Source organism: Lytechinus pictus, chromosome 11 (assembly GCF_037042905.1).
Source record: "Lytechinus pictus isolate F3 Inbred chromosome 11, Lp3.0, whole genome shotgun sequence".
Lineage (NCBI taxonomy): Eukaryota > Metazoa > Echinodermata > Echinoidea > Temnopleuroida > Toxopneustidae > Lytechinus > Lytechinus pictus.
In genome coordinates, this window is record NC_087255.1 from 25290472 (window position 1) to 25309842 (window position 19371).

The 19371-nt window shown below is 36.5% G+C and overlaps 1 protein-coding gene across 1 annotated transcript in view; it reads left to right on the forward strand.

Moving 5' to 3' along the window:
• The window catches only part of LOC129272025 (uncharacterized), a 38248-nt gene extending 19250 nt beyond the window's left edge, over positions 1–18998 (forward strand). Inside the window, exons 2-4 of the mRNA XM_054909265.2 lie at positions 4011–4346; positions 11560–11637; positions 14968–18998. Of these exons, the coding sequence (XP_054765240.2) occupies positions 4011–4346; positions 11560–11637; positions 14968–17675 (3122 nt within the window). The 3' untranslated portion in view covers positions 17676–18998. The remainder of the gene's footprint in view (positions 1–4010; positions 4347–11559; positions 11638–14967) is intronic.
• The last annotated feature ends 373 nt before the right edge of the window (positions 18999–19371 follow it).

Sequence of the window (19371 nt, forward strand, 5' to 3'; positions counted from 1 at the left end):
TGTTGTGAAACCTCTGTACTTGTCATCTCATAAAGAAAATACCTCACCTTGTCATGCTTGTGATAGACTCTATAAAAGTGAGAATATAAGTGAAATAAGTACTCAAGTAATGAGGGAGTTGTACGTGTGTGACATCACAGATCTTGGTCGCATTGCCAATGGGAGGATCTACATGGCACTAGTGATCTCAATATTCAAATGCTCATAACTTTCTTATTATTCATTCAATCTTCCTCAAACTTTCACATTATGTTTCTTTGATTTTTCTCTTTGATATTGATTCAGCTGGTTTCAAGGGTTTCATTCTCCTTTAACATAGGCTCATAAAATGTAATTTGGTGTGTATAATTCTAGCATGAATCCGAAGAAGCCTATTGATTTTGAGGTCAAAAGGTCAAAGGTCAAGGTCACAATGACATGTTTTCATCTTACCCTTCTGCAGTCCTTCTAAAAGCGATAACTTTAGATTAACTTACATAATTTGGTGTGTATGATACTAGCATGGATCCCAGGAATTCTTTTGATTTTTAGGTCAGAAGGTCAAAGGTGAAGTTTCAACCTTCCACTTTTCTTGCTTGACCAATAACTCCATTTATGTGCTCGCCTTAGCGACACTCTTGTTTAAAACTACGGGTGTTAAGAACAACACCAGTGGGTAATCTGAGAAGACCACATCGCACATCCTCTGGTGTTAAAATACACCATAATGTAAGAACATAATACAGAGCAGTGTTATAAAACAAATAGGTGTACGTGAATTAACACTGAATTGAAAACCGGTATAAACACTTGGTGTAAAACAATCGGTGCAATTTCCACTAGATGTGTGATTGAAAACCACTATTTCTGCAAGGCAAGAGATTTCACTGTTATCAGATTAGATATAAAAAGTAAACTCATTATAACGAAATCAATAATAGTCTAAGTTTGTTTTCATTTTCTGCGATATAGGTTCGCCAATAGTACGCCTTCCGTCGATGGCGCCTACACATAAACCTATATGGGTTAAGTGATTTTTATTGTGTTTAATCAACCAATATCATGGAAACAGTACCATATAGCAGGTTTGTATGTCTAAGGTCTTTGAAGAGGATGAATGATCAATCCGTAATTATATTTTTCAAAAAGGTGCATTAATTTCATGCACAAACTTCATCAAATCTAATGAAGTATAAAGTATGAAGTGACCGACCGATAGTGTAACAAATTCACACATATCACTTTTCATTCTCGCCTTGCCCTAACTTTGTTGAAGATTAACTGAATGGTCTCAGCTCAAGTTTCCGAAAGTTCGTCATTCCGAATGATCGATATTCAGAAGAATCATTTGTCCTAAGATTCATTAATCCGATGGTTCGTTATACCGAAAATTTAAGGTTAAAAATGCCTAATTTTCAGCGCAAAATTCATCATCATAAAATGATCCAGTCAAAATGTAACAGTCATACAGAAGTAATTATGATTATTGCCTTACCATAACATTGCTAAAAATGAACTTAATTGTCAAAGCTCGATATTCCGAAAGTTCGTTATTCTGAACGATCGATATTCCGAAGATATTCCAAATATTCGGTATAACAAAGATTGCTTCATTTTCACATTAATACAACTCATTAACCAATTCCCTTGACGATCATATAAAACGTGTTGAGAGTTCATCTATTGTTATTCCATGACTATGAATGAAAATTATTATCCAAGTGGTTTTCACTTTCTTGATATTTAGCGTATTTTTCCTACAATCAAAACAAAGTCATCAGTTTTATGCTTTTGTCTTTTTTTGTAGCTATATTCTCTCCGAGATATGAACGCAGTAATCATGATAATGCGAAGCAGCTCTATTGGAATATGCCTATAATGAATAATGCTGTTTGGCATTGAACAGAGTTGAATTTTCCTAATGAACCGTTGTTATCAAAGTGATTTAACGAACATTACAAGGACAACGTGGGATTCATGAAAACATTATAACATTGAATGTAACATCACAAGCGCGTGGATGAATGAATTATTATGCTTTGTTCATTAATTGTCCTCGCTGAAAAAAAAACTTTCTATAGGTGCTTTTATGAATGCTGTAGTCACATATACGGCGGCCGTACGGCGAGTTGAAAACAGCCGTCATTTATTCTGTGTACAACGTCAATGCAAATTGTGTTTTTCAACCAGAAATCATAAATGTATGATCATTTTTACTTTTCTTTTGGTTTAAATGGATTTATTTCATGCTATTTATGATCGCAAAAGGGTCCCCGAAAAAGGTCATTGGAAAACACAATAAAAAACAAAGGTTCGAAAAAAACTTAGAAATACATAAGAATTAAAAAAACATTAAAATACATAAGAAATTAATTATATTTTGGCAATTTTTTGTAGATAATTGTTGGAAATGTAAAAATTGATACTCCAAAAATTTGAATTCTACTAGCTATATGAACTGCATTAAAGGCAAAACATACACAAAAACAAAAAATTCCGGCAAATTTCATGTGCTTATTTGGATAATTAATTCATAAAAAATATAAAAAATTATTTTTTTGAAAAATTTATCTATTTATTTATTTATTGGAATATATTTATCCAGGTACAAAAGATCAGTATAAAACTGTGACCTGATGAAAACATTACAAAGATGTATAACAAAAAATCATCATACATGAAAATAAAATCACAATCTGAATAAAAAATCTCTACGCAATGATTCGAAACATAAATAAAAAAATATTTTACATAAATTATAGAATGAACAAAACTTGTTTTTTAAATGTACGTTTTATTTTTGTTAGTAAGTTATCAGAACAGAACAGATGTAAGCTAGCAATGGTATAATTTATTCACAGATAAAACAAAACCCACTAAAATGATATTAATGAATTAACTAGTGGCACTATAGGAAATATATAGAAAATTGGTTGAAACAATCACAATAAGTAATAATGTGCATAGGCGGCGGAAGCGGGGGGACGGGGGGGACCTGTCTCCCCCTAAATTTTGTTGATAACCTTTCTTTTTTTCCTGCGGTCCCCCCCCCCCTAAATTGACGTGGGCCCCCCTAAAATTTAGGTTGATGACCTTTTTTTTTCTTTCTTTCACTTTCGCGATCCCCTCCTAAAATTTAGGTTGATAACCTTTTTTTTGGGGGGGGGGCTTGTCAAATTTTTTCCGTGTCCATCCAAACATTTCAGGTGGGCCCCCCCCCCCTAAATTTTTGGCTTCCGCCGCCAATGATAGTGTGTGTAAAACTAGAAAATATTTAAGAGGTCGGATCATTACAAATAATATCAACGTAATATCAATGTTATAGAGGAATAAGGGAATTATATCAAAATAAAAACTGTAAGTATCAGGGCTATAATAGACAAAAAACTTTGGATGACAAATACTACCCGGGAAGAGCGGAATGGTAGAAACATGGGTGATAACATGAAAAGTAAGGAAATATGAAAATAGAAATGCATTCATAATTATATGCTCATAATAATTTTGTATGACAACCTACGTGAGGTGAAAATTGACGTACACTGAGACACGTCTTTTCCGCTCCGTCATTCTCAAATATCGTCAATGGAAACACCTTGATACCGTCATTTCAAACTACTCTTTTTTGCATTAACATGCTCAAACTGCGTCATTCGTATTAACATTCGAGTGACGCGTCACTGGAATGATCGTTCGAACTACGAACGAGCGCGTTAAACCACTCATGAGACATGTTATGTGTTTCTGTTTATAATTTCTTTTTATTAGAAACACATTGAAAGATGCACATAGAAAGAGAGAGATGGGTAGCAAAAAAAAGAAAGAGCGAGAGCGATTAAGTGAGAATTTCTCTCTTTTTAAGATCGTTAAGCATCCAGGAAAGCTTAAAGAATGTACAGGGTGAAACGAATAGTAATGGTGACAAAATGTAGCAATAATAATTTTGCTCATTCTCCCCCCCCCCCTCTCTCTCTCTCCCCCTCCCCCCCCCCCTCTCTCTCTCTCTCCACCTCTCCCCCTCTCTCTCTCAGTGACGTCCAAGTTCCCAACTCCTGAGTCTTACGTCGATGTTTGCCGAAACAGTGCCGAAGCTTTCACTAGCGACGTTTGGGTGGAGCATCTACTCCCGCTACTCAAGCCTCCCATCGACCCTACAGATTCTATACGACAGCGCGTACTCGACGGCCCTACGCGCCAAGATAAGGCCGAGGTGCTCTTTGATTGGCTGATTCGAAAAGTTGACAAGCATGGTCACCGGTCATTCTTCGCGCTCCTAGACGCCGTGAAATGCACCTACCCCCATGTAGCAGAGGAGATCTGGAACCACCTACAAACGATCGCAGTCACCAAGGAGCCTTCACAAATGGGTAAGAAATCAGTTTTAAAACTGTAGACTCATATTCTAAACAATCATTTAAACTTAGATGCAAGGTTTGTTAAAAACAACCTTTGTTTAAATACATAATTTTAACTAAATTGCGTTTAAAACCCGATGATGGGTAGCTAAATTTGGCAAAAGTTAATGTACAAAACAGATATTTGAGCCTAAAATTTATTTGGGACATATCAAACTATCCAAAATAAAACGAGTATGGAAAAAACAGTGGCGTACCTAGGATTTTCCACAGGGGGGGGGGGCAATTTCGTCCGCCAAAAAATTTGACAAGCAAAAAAAAAAAAAAAAAAAAAGGTCTTCAAGAGTCGTCAAGGGGGGCAGGGATATGTCCCTTGCATGGGTTGTGACTCGTCAGGGGGGCAGTCTGCCCCCTCTGCCCCCCCCCCCCCCCCTAGGTACGCTAGTGCGTAGACAGGAATAAGACAGGACCAATGCGAGGGGGCAAAATGAGCGAACGAGGAATGAACTAGACAAGTATGGAGAGGGGTAGCACCTTCCCACGGAAGGATGATTTCTTTTTTAGTCATGCGTCAAAATTTGATCTTCTTCACAAAGATATTAACAGTTGTAAAGCAATAGTTTGCTTGCAAGCCAGATTTCACAGTCGCGGCTCAAGAGATCAAAGAATTGCTACGCTCTTATAACAAAATAAGAGACATAAAATCCTACTCAAACCAAGTAGGGGGAGGCCCACATGTTTCTGTCTTCTCCCTCTTTATATAAATCGAAAAATCATGATTTCAAAGGGCTCTATGGAATCCCCCCCCCCCCCTCTCGTTTGATCAACACTCTCGCCCCGCCTAATGCATTATATCAAACACTACATTGACATGATACATGAAAGTGTGTTAGTATTTTCATAGAGCTATCCAATTTCCCCTACTAGTCAATCCCTCATTATATTATAAAAAATTATGGAAGATCGTCTCCCACGAAAATTTAAATTATGCATTGAGTAAAAACGACAAGGCATGTCGTTGGGCGAGGGCGGTAGTTCAGGATAGAAGAGGCATAACCTTGTTTTTTATATATACAATATATTTTTGTGGTTTCTTGTCAATTTGAAGGTGCTGATTCCGAATCTGGATGATGCCACTCGTGTAACCTTGAGCATTTTCCGCAAATTGGCAAAATCCAAAATGGCCGCCAAATTATGCAAATTACCCATGAAAAATCCCCAAATTGTCCGCACATTGGTTATGAACTGCATGAAATCGTGTGGCAGGAGTGAAATGCTCTCTGAAAAAATAATTTTTGACAAAATATTTATATTCCTGATATTCAAAATGGCCGCCATAGGCCCTTGTATACTCTATTATGTACAATATGAATAGGGAAAACTAATTTTCACAAAAATGAGCAATAAACTGCAAAAAATTAGCAATGTATGAAGGAAGTAATATATGCAAATCATCATTACTAACGAGATAGATCATTTATTATGTCATATATGGGAACATTGCTGTATTTTGATATCTAAAATAGCCGCCACTGGCCCAAACAGTATTACGTACAATGGCAATGGGGGCCAAAAAAAAATCACAAGAGCGATCACTAAAATGCATATTATTAAGATTAAACGAGTGGAATGCTGACTAAAAACATAATTGTTAACGAAATATATTATAAATATGCCATGTATGTGGTGAATGTTGTATTTTGATATTCAAAATGGCTGCCAAAGGCCCTAAAAGTATTATGCACAATGAGAAAGAGGAGCAAAGAAATCACAAGAGTGGGCACTAAAATGCATATATTATGTGATAAATTAATGGGATACTGTCTAAACACGTATTTTCTAATGATATATATCTTTCAGGTTTCAGGTTTGTGTTAAATACTGTATTTTGAATTTCAAAATGGCCGCCATAGACATTAACAGTACTATGTACAATGCAAAGTAGGAAACCAATATTCACAGGAGTGAGCACCATAAATGCACGTAATAGTGATCTATGAGTAAAATATTGTCTGAAAGCATAATTTCTATTAAGATATACCATTTATTCTGCCAGTTAGGTGATAAATACTGTTATCGGAAAGTCAAAATGGCCGCTACAGGCCCTTACGGAATTATGCACAATGTGAATGGGAACAAATTATTTCAAAAGAATTTGGCTTTGCTTGGTCAAATGGTGATGTATAAGTGAAATATTATATGAAAACATGATTAATAACTAAATATATCATATCTTATGTAATTTAAGTGATAAATACTGTATTTCAACATTCAAAATGGCTGCCATATGCCCTTTTTGTGAACATTATTTGTCTCCACTCAAATTGTGTAGTCCGGGTGTGTAGTATACGATAAGGGCCTGTGGTGGCCATTTTCAATTTTAAAATGCAGCATTTATCACCTTAATTGCACAAAATATATGATATATCTCGTTAGAAACCATGGTTTTAGACAATATTTCACCCTTACATCACAATTCACAATTTATATATGCAATGTTTATAGTCGAGCAAAGCCAAATTCTGAATTAGATGTCCCATGTTACAATGTACACACTACTTTTAGGACCTATGGCAGCCATTTTGGATTTCAAAGTACAACATTTATTACCTCCACGACCAATATGTGATGTATTTAGTTAGAAATCATGTTTAAGACAATATTTTAACTCGTTCATCACAGTTATATGCATTTCATGATTCTCACTCTTGAGAAAATTATTTTCCTTATTCGTATGTTACATAATTTAGTTAGGGATTGTAGAGGTTATTTTGAATGTCAAAATTCAGTATTTATCACTATATGGCAAAAGAAAAGCTATAATTAAAAAAATATATGTTTTCAAATAATATTTTACTTATACAACAGGATTATATGGATGTCATAGTCAAGCAAATCCAAAGTCTTACAAAATTATATGTCCCCATTCACTTTGTAGATAATACTGTTAGGACCTCTAGGGACCAATTTGAATTTCATAATACAACATTTATCTCATGCATGACAAAAGAAATGATATGTCTTGCTATAAAACATGTTGTCAGACAATATTTTACTTGTAGACCACAATTATTCGTGTGAAAATTAGTTTCTCCATTCACATTGTACATGATAAATATAGGGCCTATGGCGGCCATTTTGAATTTCAAAATACAGCATTTATCACATAAATGGCATATTGACAATGATGTTTTTAGTCATTATTTCACTCGTTTATCTTAATAATATGCATTTTAGTGCTCACTCTTGTCATTTTCTTGGCCCCGGCCATTGCGATTGTACATAATACTCTTTGGGCCAGTGGCGGCTATTTTAGATATCAAAATACAACAATGTTCCCATATATGACATAATAAAAGATATATCTCGTTAGTAATGATGATTTGCATATATTCTTACATACATCGCGATTTTTAGCGGTTTAGTGCCCATTTTTGTGAAAATTAGTTTTCCTTATTCACATCGTACATAATAGAGTATACAAGGGCCTATAGCGGCCATTTTGAATATCAGGAAAATAAATATTTTGTCAAAAAAAAAATTTCAGAGAGTATTTCACTCCTGCCACACGATTTCATGCAGTTCATAACCAATGTGCGGACAATTTTAGGATATTTCATGGGTAATTTGCATATTTTGGCGGCCATATTGGATTTTGCCAATTTGCGGGAAATGCTCAAGGTTACACGAGTGGCATCATCCAGATTCGGAATCAGCACCTTCCAATTGACAAGAAACCATCAAAATATATTGTATATATAAAAAAACAAGGTTTGGTCAAGTTTCTATGGGGCCTATCCTGGACTACTATGGTAGCTGTCTTGTGATTTGCATTTTTTTTCTATAAAAACAATTTATGTCTGTAAAAATATTCTTGCATTTTACAAATAGTGAAATTTTACGAGTTATATACATATATGTATTGAACATTTTTTTTTTTATTCCATAAAAATTCTGTCAAATATGATTTACAGTTGTATTACTCGCGTAAAGTTGTTCACCATTACTGCAAGGCGACGACGTGTCCGCCAGCGTATATACACCGGTATATTTCCGTAATGCCAGTGACATTGGCAAGACCGACTCCAAACCGACCGATATGATTGCGTTATTTCCAATGACATACCATCGATCGGTTTGAAATCAGTATCGTCGTTGTGACTATGGGTTATATTGTAATAGTGAATGTGCACATGAACAGGATAAGTGATCAGCCCATGACATGTCACTATCGCATGTAATCATTTATTAAACACCAATTTCTCTGAACCAGCTAAGGTTTGATCGAACCATAAAAATGGCATGTTTCTCATTTATATTTCATACCAAGCGTTGCGAGCAAGGAAAGCAATATTCAATATTGTCCAACCTTTCATCCATGTTTTATGCATTTAATAGTCCATAAATCATTCTTCAACAATGATAGACCACTTGACAATAATCCATGAACGTTTAGAAAAATGTATTCCACCTCTTCTACCCTCTCTATGTGTGTGTCTCTCTCCCTCTCTCTTACTCTCGCTCTTCTATTCCATTTCCATCCCCCTCTCTTTCTGGAGGTGAAATTTATGAATAGCAGTGCCATTAGCTCCCATCGATCACGATACGATGCAAATGATTTTCCCTTCAGCAATTATTATTCTGTTTAATTTGCTTCATGTCATATCACTCTGTAATGAATAAAATTTATTTGCTCAGCAAGCATTTCAAGAGATATGATAGTAATTTTCGTCTTGAGAACAAAGAAACTATATTTCATTGAAGGAAATGTGCTTATTCTAGAGAGGTGTAGAAAGTGACATTAAGAATATGAATAGAAATGGCACTGTAGTTCTGAAATGCAAAATTCCCCCCCCCCTCTCTCTCTCTCTCTCTCTCTCTCTCTCTCTCTCTCTCTCTCTCCTTCTCGGTCTCTCTCTTCTCTGTTTTCTTTTATCACTCACTCTCCCTCTCCATCTATCTCTCAAAATACTTTGCACTGATTTATCCTTGCACAGTATTCAATTTACTTCATGTCCTGTCACTTTGTAATCAATATTATTAATTTTCTCAATATGCATTTTGAAAAATGCCCTTTGAAAAATACCATTTGATTGGCATAGATGACAAAGGAACCGTAACTCATTATATGCCTTTTAGATATACTTAGGACTTCTAATGAAAAAGATTCCAAGCTCGATCGGAAAAGCACTGTTATATTCATGTTAAGTAGAAGTAGTAGTAGTAGTAGTAGTAGTAGTAGTAGTAGTAGTAGTACTATAAAGTAGTAGTAATAGCAGTGGTGGTGCTGGTGCTGGTGGTGGTAGTAGTAGTAGTAGTAGTAGTAGTAGTAGTAGTAGTAGTAGTAGTAGTAGCAGTAGTAGTAGTAGCAGTAGCAGTAATAGTTCCATTAGTTCTGCATTAATATAATTAAATCTTGAGTACAAAAATTACAAAAGCTTTTCTTTTAATTGATAACATAAAACGATGAAAATAACAATTCTATAACGTAAAATGAGAAAAGCGAGGTAATGTCTATTCTCATTCGTATTGTTTCCTTATTGCCAAAGTCCATTGATAAATTACAATGTCGCACTTCGAATGACTTTAAAAATGCATGATGCTGTCATGACCCTATTAAAGTACATCACGATTCCCGATTTTTAGCCAAAGCATGAATAATTTACCCCAAAACAGGAGCAACAACCAATATGATAACCTACCTCAAACAATCATGGAATTTTCCTATTATTGCTGCCCTAGTTCATCGTCTATTTCTATAAGCTTCATAATCTTATTACATATTTCAAAAGTGGGCCGGCTAGTATTTAGACACACCCACCAAAATGAATCCAGCTAGATCAAAGCTATTACATCATTTCGAATGGTATAGCATCGTCATGTAGTATTAAATTCAGGTTTATGCTATATCAATTGAATCCTTGTAATGTATTTTTTTTTTATTAGAAAATAGAAGCAAACAAAATATTACAAAGAACATCTTTAATCTAAGGGGCTGAATTTCGACACACACACACACACAATCACGACAAAAGAGTGCACAACTAAATTAAACAAAATATATGAACTTCATACAACCTGGTTTAAATTGCTATTATTTCAATTTTTTTTATTTTCTACTTAATTCTTCTTTGTCCCTTGAACACCCTAAAGAGACAGCAATTTTCAACATTAAGCAATGATTATTAGACACTGAACATTGCTGTATAGATTTTAAATGTGTTGTTTAATTCTAAAGAATACATGACTACTTCACAGGTTGTATACATTGTTTTCACTCTGTCAGCGTAATGAGCCACAAAGTTCGAGGGGCACTATATGGCGTATAGGCAAAATTTATAAAAAGTTGCGAGTGAATTCAGCAAACTAGCAAAAATTTCGATATTTTATTACAAACATCAAATTTTGTGATAGATTTTGACATGAGTTCTGAAAATAATACCATATTTATTTCACCCTTCTCTCTTTCCTTTTCTTTCATTTTTTTTTCTTGGTGATAAAAACTTGGAGGGGGCAAGCGCCTCCCAAGCCCCCTCCCCATCTGTACGCCACTGCACCATTAAAACTGAATCATCCCACCATTTCGCACACCGCATTACAAATTGTTCACGCTTCATACATCGTATAAAATCCATTGTCAATATTATATTTTAGGCATTGTCAACGACCTTCATTGTTGAAATTGATTAATTTACAAAAGCAAACCCCTTCTCATTGAAATAGGAAGTAATCCATTTTGCTTCCAGCAACTGCTTTTGAACATATAATATTCATTACACCAGGGGTGACGCCACGTTATTTTGATAAGGGCGGCAAAATAACCTAAAAATAACTTTATTTTCCTCGATTGAATAACAATCCTGTAAGGGTATTATAGATTATATGGGACACAATACTCCTTTCATGCTCTTAGATCTTTCTTTTTTCTCCTCTTTTCGACCTCCCCCCCCCCTCCCTCTTCCCCTTTTTCTCCTTTTTTAATCTAAATTATTGAAAACTCACAGCGGGCGGCTGTACACTTGCCCCCCACCCCTCCTCCTTGGCACCGGCCGCCCATGCATGTCACGTTCATCCAAGCATGATCCGCGTATGAGGCAGTGATGTATAACGTTTTTACGCGTCACAACCAACAGAATAAAGAAAATAGCGGGAACGGTTGCGAACATTCTAGATATTGAAAAAAAATGAAGTTTGAAAATAAATTTCCTTTGCTTTATCATTCCAGCATCAAAAGCAGCCGGTGGGAAGAGCACTAGGCTGACGAACGGAGCAAAAGGGCGAATAACCAACAAGGGAAAACCCGGTGAGTATATTTTCACCCCTCCATAATATTATCGATTATTGGATTTTTTTTTTCTCTCTTGTCATTTAATACATCATTTTGATATTTCATTTTGAAATTGTTGAAACGCATAATTGTCAGTATTAATTTCCGGTATCTTTGAGGTTTGATGTATATTTGTATAATTATATGGCATATGGATTTATTGTATACTTTGTAATCATGTTTCAAATAATTTGTACAACTTGTTCATGAAATGTGAATGTGTATTTTGATTTGAGAGAAAAAAAAAAAATCCTTAAAAAATTACATTAAAAAATGTACCTGCTTAACAGTAAGAATTTCGAATATCCTGAAGAATATTTCTAAACTACTTCTTATAAGTTTGATTGAATTTAATGCTTTCGTCTTCGAAAATTTACGAATGGTGTTAAAAGCTGGTTTCAGGGTTGGTGTAAAACAAACAACAAACATGGGTAATACGCCACAGAGGCGTCGATCATGGGGGGCAGGGGGGGCAACCGCCCCACCAATGAAAATATTGGGGGGGCAAACATATTGTTTTGCCCCCCCAATAATTCCGCATGTGCAAAAATTAAAATAAGATTGTAATGTTACACAGAAATCAGCAAGCGAGATTGAGATACACAACTCGTTCTTCATCTAAAATCGTGCTCAAAATGTCCGGTTTTCAGATTAGAATATAAAAAAAATTCAGCTCGCGCTTCGCGCTCGCATCATTTCTGTAGCAAAAACCCATACTTTTCATGATTGAATAGGTGAATAGAATGTCCCGTTTTCAGTTCTATACCTCAAAAGAACTCCCACTTCGATTTGCAATAATCTTTTGTTGGATAAATTTCTTGTTCTTTATTAAAAACGTCAATTAAACTCTTTTTTTTTAAGATCAAAATATCAAAATTTTCAGCTCGCGCTTCGCGCTCGCATCTATTATTTTTGATTATTTTTTTAATTTAATTTGTTGGTGAGATGTGTGTGTGTGTGTGTATATATATATATATATATATATATATATATATATAATCTCTCTCTATATATATATACATATAGGCATATGTGTGTGTGTGTGTGTTTGAGTCTGTTTGTTCTGTGTGATCGAGCGCCTTTGGAAAGTTGATTCATGATTTTGCCCCCCCAATCTGAAAAATGGATCGACGCCCCTGATACACCATCTACCTTGAGGCAAGGTTGGTGTTCGGATTGGTGTCTGTCAGTGTTGGGGGATTAATAATTGAAGTTGAACTTTGGACAAGTAAGACTAATAAAGTAGAATAACTACTTTCATAGTGTGGATTTGAAGAATGACGAAGAATATTGCACAATAATTGTAAGGACGAAAAGGATATTTACTGGTACATGATACATCACGGATATTTAAAAAAAATCAAATACTTCAACTATGTCATATGTCATCACAGCCCCGAAAAGATATTTTTTGGAGGGGAAAGAATGAACTAGACCAATAGCGAGGCCCAGAATCGACTGGAAAGAGAATGTAAAAAAATGGAAGTGGACTAAAATTGCAAGAGTTTACCACGATGGCATAGTTGATTTGTTTTGTTTCGTTGTTGACGTTGCGTTAGGTGTTTTTGTTTTTGTATTTGTTTGTTTGTTTTTAGTTTGTTTCTTTATTTTGCAACAGGACCCGGCAGTCTGATTGAAATCATACTCTTAAACACAAACTCCGTCTACTTGAAATCGATTATTTCTTTTTTAGTTTCCATGCTCTTTATACACTGTTAGAAAATTTATCCTTAAAATAAAAGAAGTTCCCGCAGCAGAGTCTCGAGAATACCTGTAATCTTACCAGATTGCGTAATCCTACAGGAAATTGGTATTTGGTGAATGGAACCTTACAAATTTCCTTTAATAAAAACACCCTTTTCCCCTTTTTAAACAGACCTGTTCTGTTAAATTGCAGAAAACTTCCTGTTTTATGAATTTACAGAATGATTCTGTAATTGCTTTCTGCAAAATCTTCTTTTTTTCTGTAAAATCAGAGTTTTTTAACAGTATATCTACACCCTCCCAAGCATCCACCCATCCCTCCACACACACAAACACCCACACGCACACACACACGCACACACACAAATATATATGATACGAAGGGACCTGTCATTATTTACATAATAAATTGCATCCAGAAAAGTGAGAACCGCAGTTTTGTTTCGTGATAAAGATGGCTCGAGCACACATTCATTTTCTTTCGAGAAATATTAATATAACATCATTTATGGAGAGTACAATCGATTTCCATTGTTTATTTATACTAACAACTGTTGACCAATATTGGATGACATGCTTTTATACGAGCTAACATATCGACCTGACACTAATGTTTTTCATGAACTAATGGTTGTGAACATTATGAAATAGGTCACTGATTCATTCAACAAAGCAATGTCAGTTTGAATAAAACCATTTACATGAAACATGCCTTAAATAATGTCTGCCTGAACGTCACCAGTTGTTATATCGATTGGTAAATATAGGACAGTCACAATCGAAGGAAAAAGAAGATATAGGACACGACGAATTGATGTCATTGACTTATTGTGAGACAAATATTTTCAATGACACGTTACATTATTGTCTCAATTGTTCGTCGTGTAATTTGCTGCAGAGACAATAATTGCTCTAATGAAGAATATTAAATTTGGCCAAACATGACGAATATTCTCAAATCTAATCCAACCCTAATCTTTGCATTTTGATTTTCTTAAACCCAAGACAGGAGAATTTGTAACCGGAATCAATGTTGCGGTATTTTCTGGGTTTTTTTTTATTTGGGGGGTATCTCTCAATGCGCCAAAGCAATCTCAAATTTTAGGAGATATTGTATACCTTGTCTGAAGGGCTTGGCCATGCAATGCTTTAAAGGCCAGTAAAAGTGTCTTGAACGTTATATAATTAACGGGTAACCAATGCAATTCTTTCAGAATAGGTGTGATATGCGACAACTTTGGTGAGTTTGTCACTGGTACCCACTGGTATAGCACAGGAATTTTGAACACGCTGCAATTTTAAAATTTGTGCACATGGTAAACTAAACAATAATCCATTACGGTAATCAAGTTTACTTCTAATTAAGGCATGAACAAGGCTCTCTGTGTTTTTCTGATCTAAATATTCACGGATGTGGCGTAGATTATAGAGCGTGCAAATGGCAGATTTGCACATACTGGATATCTTTCATATTCTCCATATTCTACATATTGTTGACTGCCAAATACTTATGGTTATCTTGGTTGATATGCCAATATAAAAGTAAAGCATCATGGTTGATAATAGATGTTTTTACCTCTTTATATAACCCTTTCATTGCAGGGGATTCCTTGTCTAACGATAAGCTGTTTAGTGGAGACGATTCCAAAGGTTCTCTTGAAGGAGACATGGACTACCATTCCCAGCTTGACCACGCAGTTGGGGTGATCGGCGAAGCAAATGCAAAGATCAGGAGGACAGAAGATCGCGTGGCAGCCTTGGAAAATGAGAGGACCGATTTGGAAAACAAACTGCGAATTGCTCTCAGGGAATCGTACAGTCTCAGAACAGAACTGGAAAATCTCAAAAAAGAAAAGCAAGAGAAGAACTTAAAGGAGGCCGAGCTGAGAAGGTCGCGAGAACGTAAGCTAAAGGAACTCCAGGAAGAGCTGGAGACCAAAGAGTCTATGATGGCGAGCAGGGAGATCGAGCTGAGGAGAAGAGAGCTGGAACTTGACCAGAGGGTGAGTAAAGTCAGGAGGCAGCAGGCCGACGTGGAGAGACAGTTTCTAGATGTCCTGGACAAGGATAAGTCGTTTGAAGGGAGAGTTCGCGCACAGGGAAAAAAGGATGAGGAGTTGAAACGTCGCGATCGAGCTCTGACCGTCCGTGAATCTGTCATTGCAGATAAAGAAGATCTTTTGACGAGAAATCTCGAAGAACTCAAGAATAAGGAAACTAACGTTGTAAAGGCCATGAATGAGCTGGAGAAGAAGCGAGAAAATCTGAACGGTGTCAAGAGAAAGAACGAAGAAGTGGCCATAAAGCTTGCAGAGAAAAAGAATGAGATCGATGTCAAAGAAAAGGAAGTAGGCATTACCCTGATGGCTCTAAGGAAGGATGAGGCAGAGCTGTTGAGGAAGGAAGAACAGTTGGAGGACATGGAGGAAGAGATTGCACAGAGACAGGTAGAACTTGACGAGAAAGAACGGGGACTGAGTCAAAGAAGTCGCGAGACGGGTGAATTCGAGAGAGAAAAGAAACAGTTCTATTCTGACAAGAAAAAATGGAACACTGAAGCTGCAAAGATTAGGAATGATCTTGAAAGGGAGCGGAAAAGTCTGAGAGAACGTGACATGGATCTCAAAACAAAAGAGCGTGAATTGCAAATCAAAGACAAGGAAAGGCATGCAGTGAAGGATGCTCTTGACAAGCATTTGCAAGATCAAAACAAGATTGAGCGCTCTATAAAAGCTATAGAGATGGAACAGCGTCGAATCGAACTGGCACAAAGCTTGCGCGAGACTGAAATGGAACAAAAGCAAAAACGAGAGAAAATGATCTCTTCGATTACGTCTAAGGAAGATGAACTTTTGGCAAAAATCAGCGACCTGCACAGGAAAGAACAACACATAAGAGAACGAGAGGAACAATTGAAGGAAGACGAAGAACGTGCATTTCAACTTAGGTTTCAGGGCGATAATCAGCTAAGAGACAGCGGTGATCATGAGATGGTTTTAGAAGATGTCTCAGAGATGCATACACCGTCGGTGAGAGGAAGGCATTATACACAATCTATAGATCACGGCTCGAGCCCAGAAAGTGGTTTCTCCGAAAGTCATGCAGCAGAGTACCGAATACTCCAAAAAGGTGTCACCGGCAGTCAGCATCGTAACCAGATCTTCAACATCAAAACAGGTAACGTCAAAAATATTGGTGAAATGAAAAACATCATCTACAGAAGAGAGGGAATACCTATTGACTGGCAACAATTTTATTTCAACGGTAAACGCTTGCCAGATACGTCAATGCTCCCAGCACCCGAAACCCTGGCAAGTGGAGTCATGGATTTACGATTAGCTATTCCAAATGGAACAATAACTCTCGCCATCAGAATGAACAGCACCGTCGTGAGGAAAATTGAGTTCAAGGAAGACGAGACCATAGCAGCTGCAAAAACGCGAATTTATAAGTCAGAAGGCATCCCTCCACACCAGCAGACTCTCTACTACGGCGACTTAGAGCTGCAGAATAAATACCGTCTCAGCGAATACGTTATCAATCCGAAAAACGAAATCTTGGAACTCTTGCTGAGGTTACGTTACAATGTAGTCGTGGCCCTCTTTCACAATCGTCTTATTGGCCTTACCGTGGAAGACCTTGATACGGTTGCTTCGGTGAAAGGTCGGATCTGGAAAGAAACCCGTATCCATGTTAACTATCAAGTCTTGACTTACGGATCAACAACCATGGCTGACCAGCGAACCATTGGTTATTATCGAGTCACCGAAGGCTCGAGAATCTTTGTTTCCTTCGTCCTGCCTATCGTAGTCGAGCCAACCAAAGAGACCTTTACTCTTTCCCTCGACCCTCTTGCCTACTGCATAAAGATCAAGGAACAGATTTGCAAGTTCCGTAGTTTCCAGGTCCACCTTCAAAAGCTTGTGCATCAAGTGCTGGATGGGAAAGACGGTTCGTTTTGGCGACTCCTGAACGACAACAAGCCCATTATAGACGAGCTCACTCTTGGTGAACCAGTCCATCTCTACCATGGAACCATCTTGATCCTGGACGGAGACAGGAATGTGTTGGTGTATGACGTCGAGCTCTGGCATTCTGTCAAGGTTGTCAAGGACATAATCCGCAAAAAGATGGAAAAGAAGAATAAACATATTCACACGAGGCACATACATCTGATGCACGGAGACCAGGAGCTTAAAACAGTTACCAGGGCCATCAAGTCATTCGGGGTCAAAAGATCTGATGTCCTTGTTGTGAGAACAGACCCGACAACCTTTCACCTTCAAAATGTCTCTGCATTTCAAAAATGATTGTCTTTCAATGTTGGACATTATTTTTAGCTTTTGCAGTGCTTAACCGGGCTATAATAAGATAAGATTTAAAAAATCTTGGCATTCATCTTGATGTAAGCTTTAGCAATTCCAATGATAGAAATGGGCGCGTCGTGGTCTAGTGGTTCTGACTCTCGCCTTTCAAACAGAGGGTCGTGGGTTCGAATCCTAGCCGTGGCGTGTTTTCCTTCAGCAAGAAATTAATCCACACTGTGCTGCACTCAACCCAGGTGAGGTAAATGGGAACCGGCAGGAAATAATTCCTCAAAAAGCTGTGTGCACTTGAATCGATAGCCTAGCTTAGTCGGGTAATAATAGCAGGGCCCGCTGGGAGAAGAGTTTTCGGAGCTGAAGTGGCTACCCTGGGTAATTATACCCTTATCATTATTATTATTATTATTATTATTAACTATCTAAATAAAAGATACTTCAGGATACTATTGAAAGAAAGGTCTTTTATACAGAACATAATTATACTGAACCCGCCATTTGAAGAAATAATCGCCAAATTGAGGATCGCCAGAAAAATAACGAGGCTTTTTAAATTTGCATTACTATTATTACTAATATCATTTCATTACCAAATTTGATGGAACCTTTATTCTTCTCTTTTCATTAAAATGGGTACTTCTCCCGGGTTTGATTCTCCTAGAACTATCAAAGATACCTTGAAATGCTGTATCGTACACCCGGGATCGTACAGTCTAATCTATTATTGTTTTAGGAATACTAATAAACTCTACAATGACGGGAAAAGCATGATGAACAGAACCATTTTCCAGTTTGCAATAAATTCAAATTGAAATTCATACAGAAAATGAGAAATATGCAAGAACATGAATGCATATTATATTTTGAACAAAAAGTTTTTACTCAAATTACACTTTGCCAAAAATTAGGATGAATAATGCATTATGCTGATGTTTTGGCACTCTACAGGTGAGCTGCAATACGATATTATTGAATATAATCTGTATGCATTCTTAAACTCTTTGTGATGGTAAATTCGCTGCAATATTTGCGTAGGAAAAAAGTGATTGTCCTATTATAATTATGCAAGGCATGTAATTCATGTTCCTTTTTACTTTTCTTCGGCGTTTAATTATCATGATTTTTGTATTTTTTTATTCGGAGTTGTGAACAAAATGTGTGTTCATTACATGTTAATGTGTATTGATTGTTTGTTAATTTGTATTAGGTATTGGCCAATAAACAATATCACATGATAGGTAATTTTCAGTATACCCGAAGCATAGGCGGATCCAGGGGGGCCGCCCCCCCCCCCCCCCCTATTGGCGGAGCAAAAAAAGGAAAAAGAGGAAAGAAGGAAAAAAAAGGGGGAAAAGGAGGGAAAAGAGAGGAGAAAAAAGAAGAGGAGGAAGACGAGTGAATAAAATAAGATAAGGGGAAGACTTGGAAAATAAAAAGGATTTTTCATATCACTGTATAAAATTTTCGCTCGCGCTCGCATTGCCTGTTAGGTGATTTTCATATCTTGTTCAATATGCAGTTTAAATATCAATCAAGTTTGGAAGTCAATATACAAAAAATATTTCATCTCGGAAATCGAACTTTCATTATTTTGTGTGATTTACAAATTGATTTTTTAAAAGTGCTCTGTAAAAAATATCAGTTTAATGGTATGAATATTAACATTTTCTGCTCGCGCTGCGCG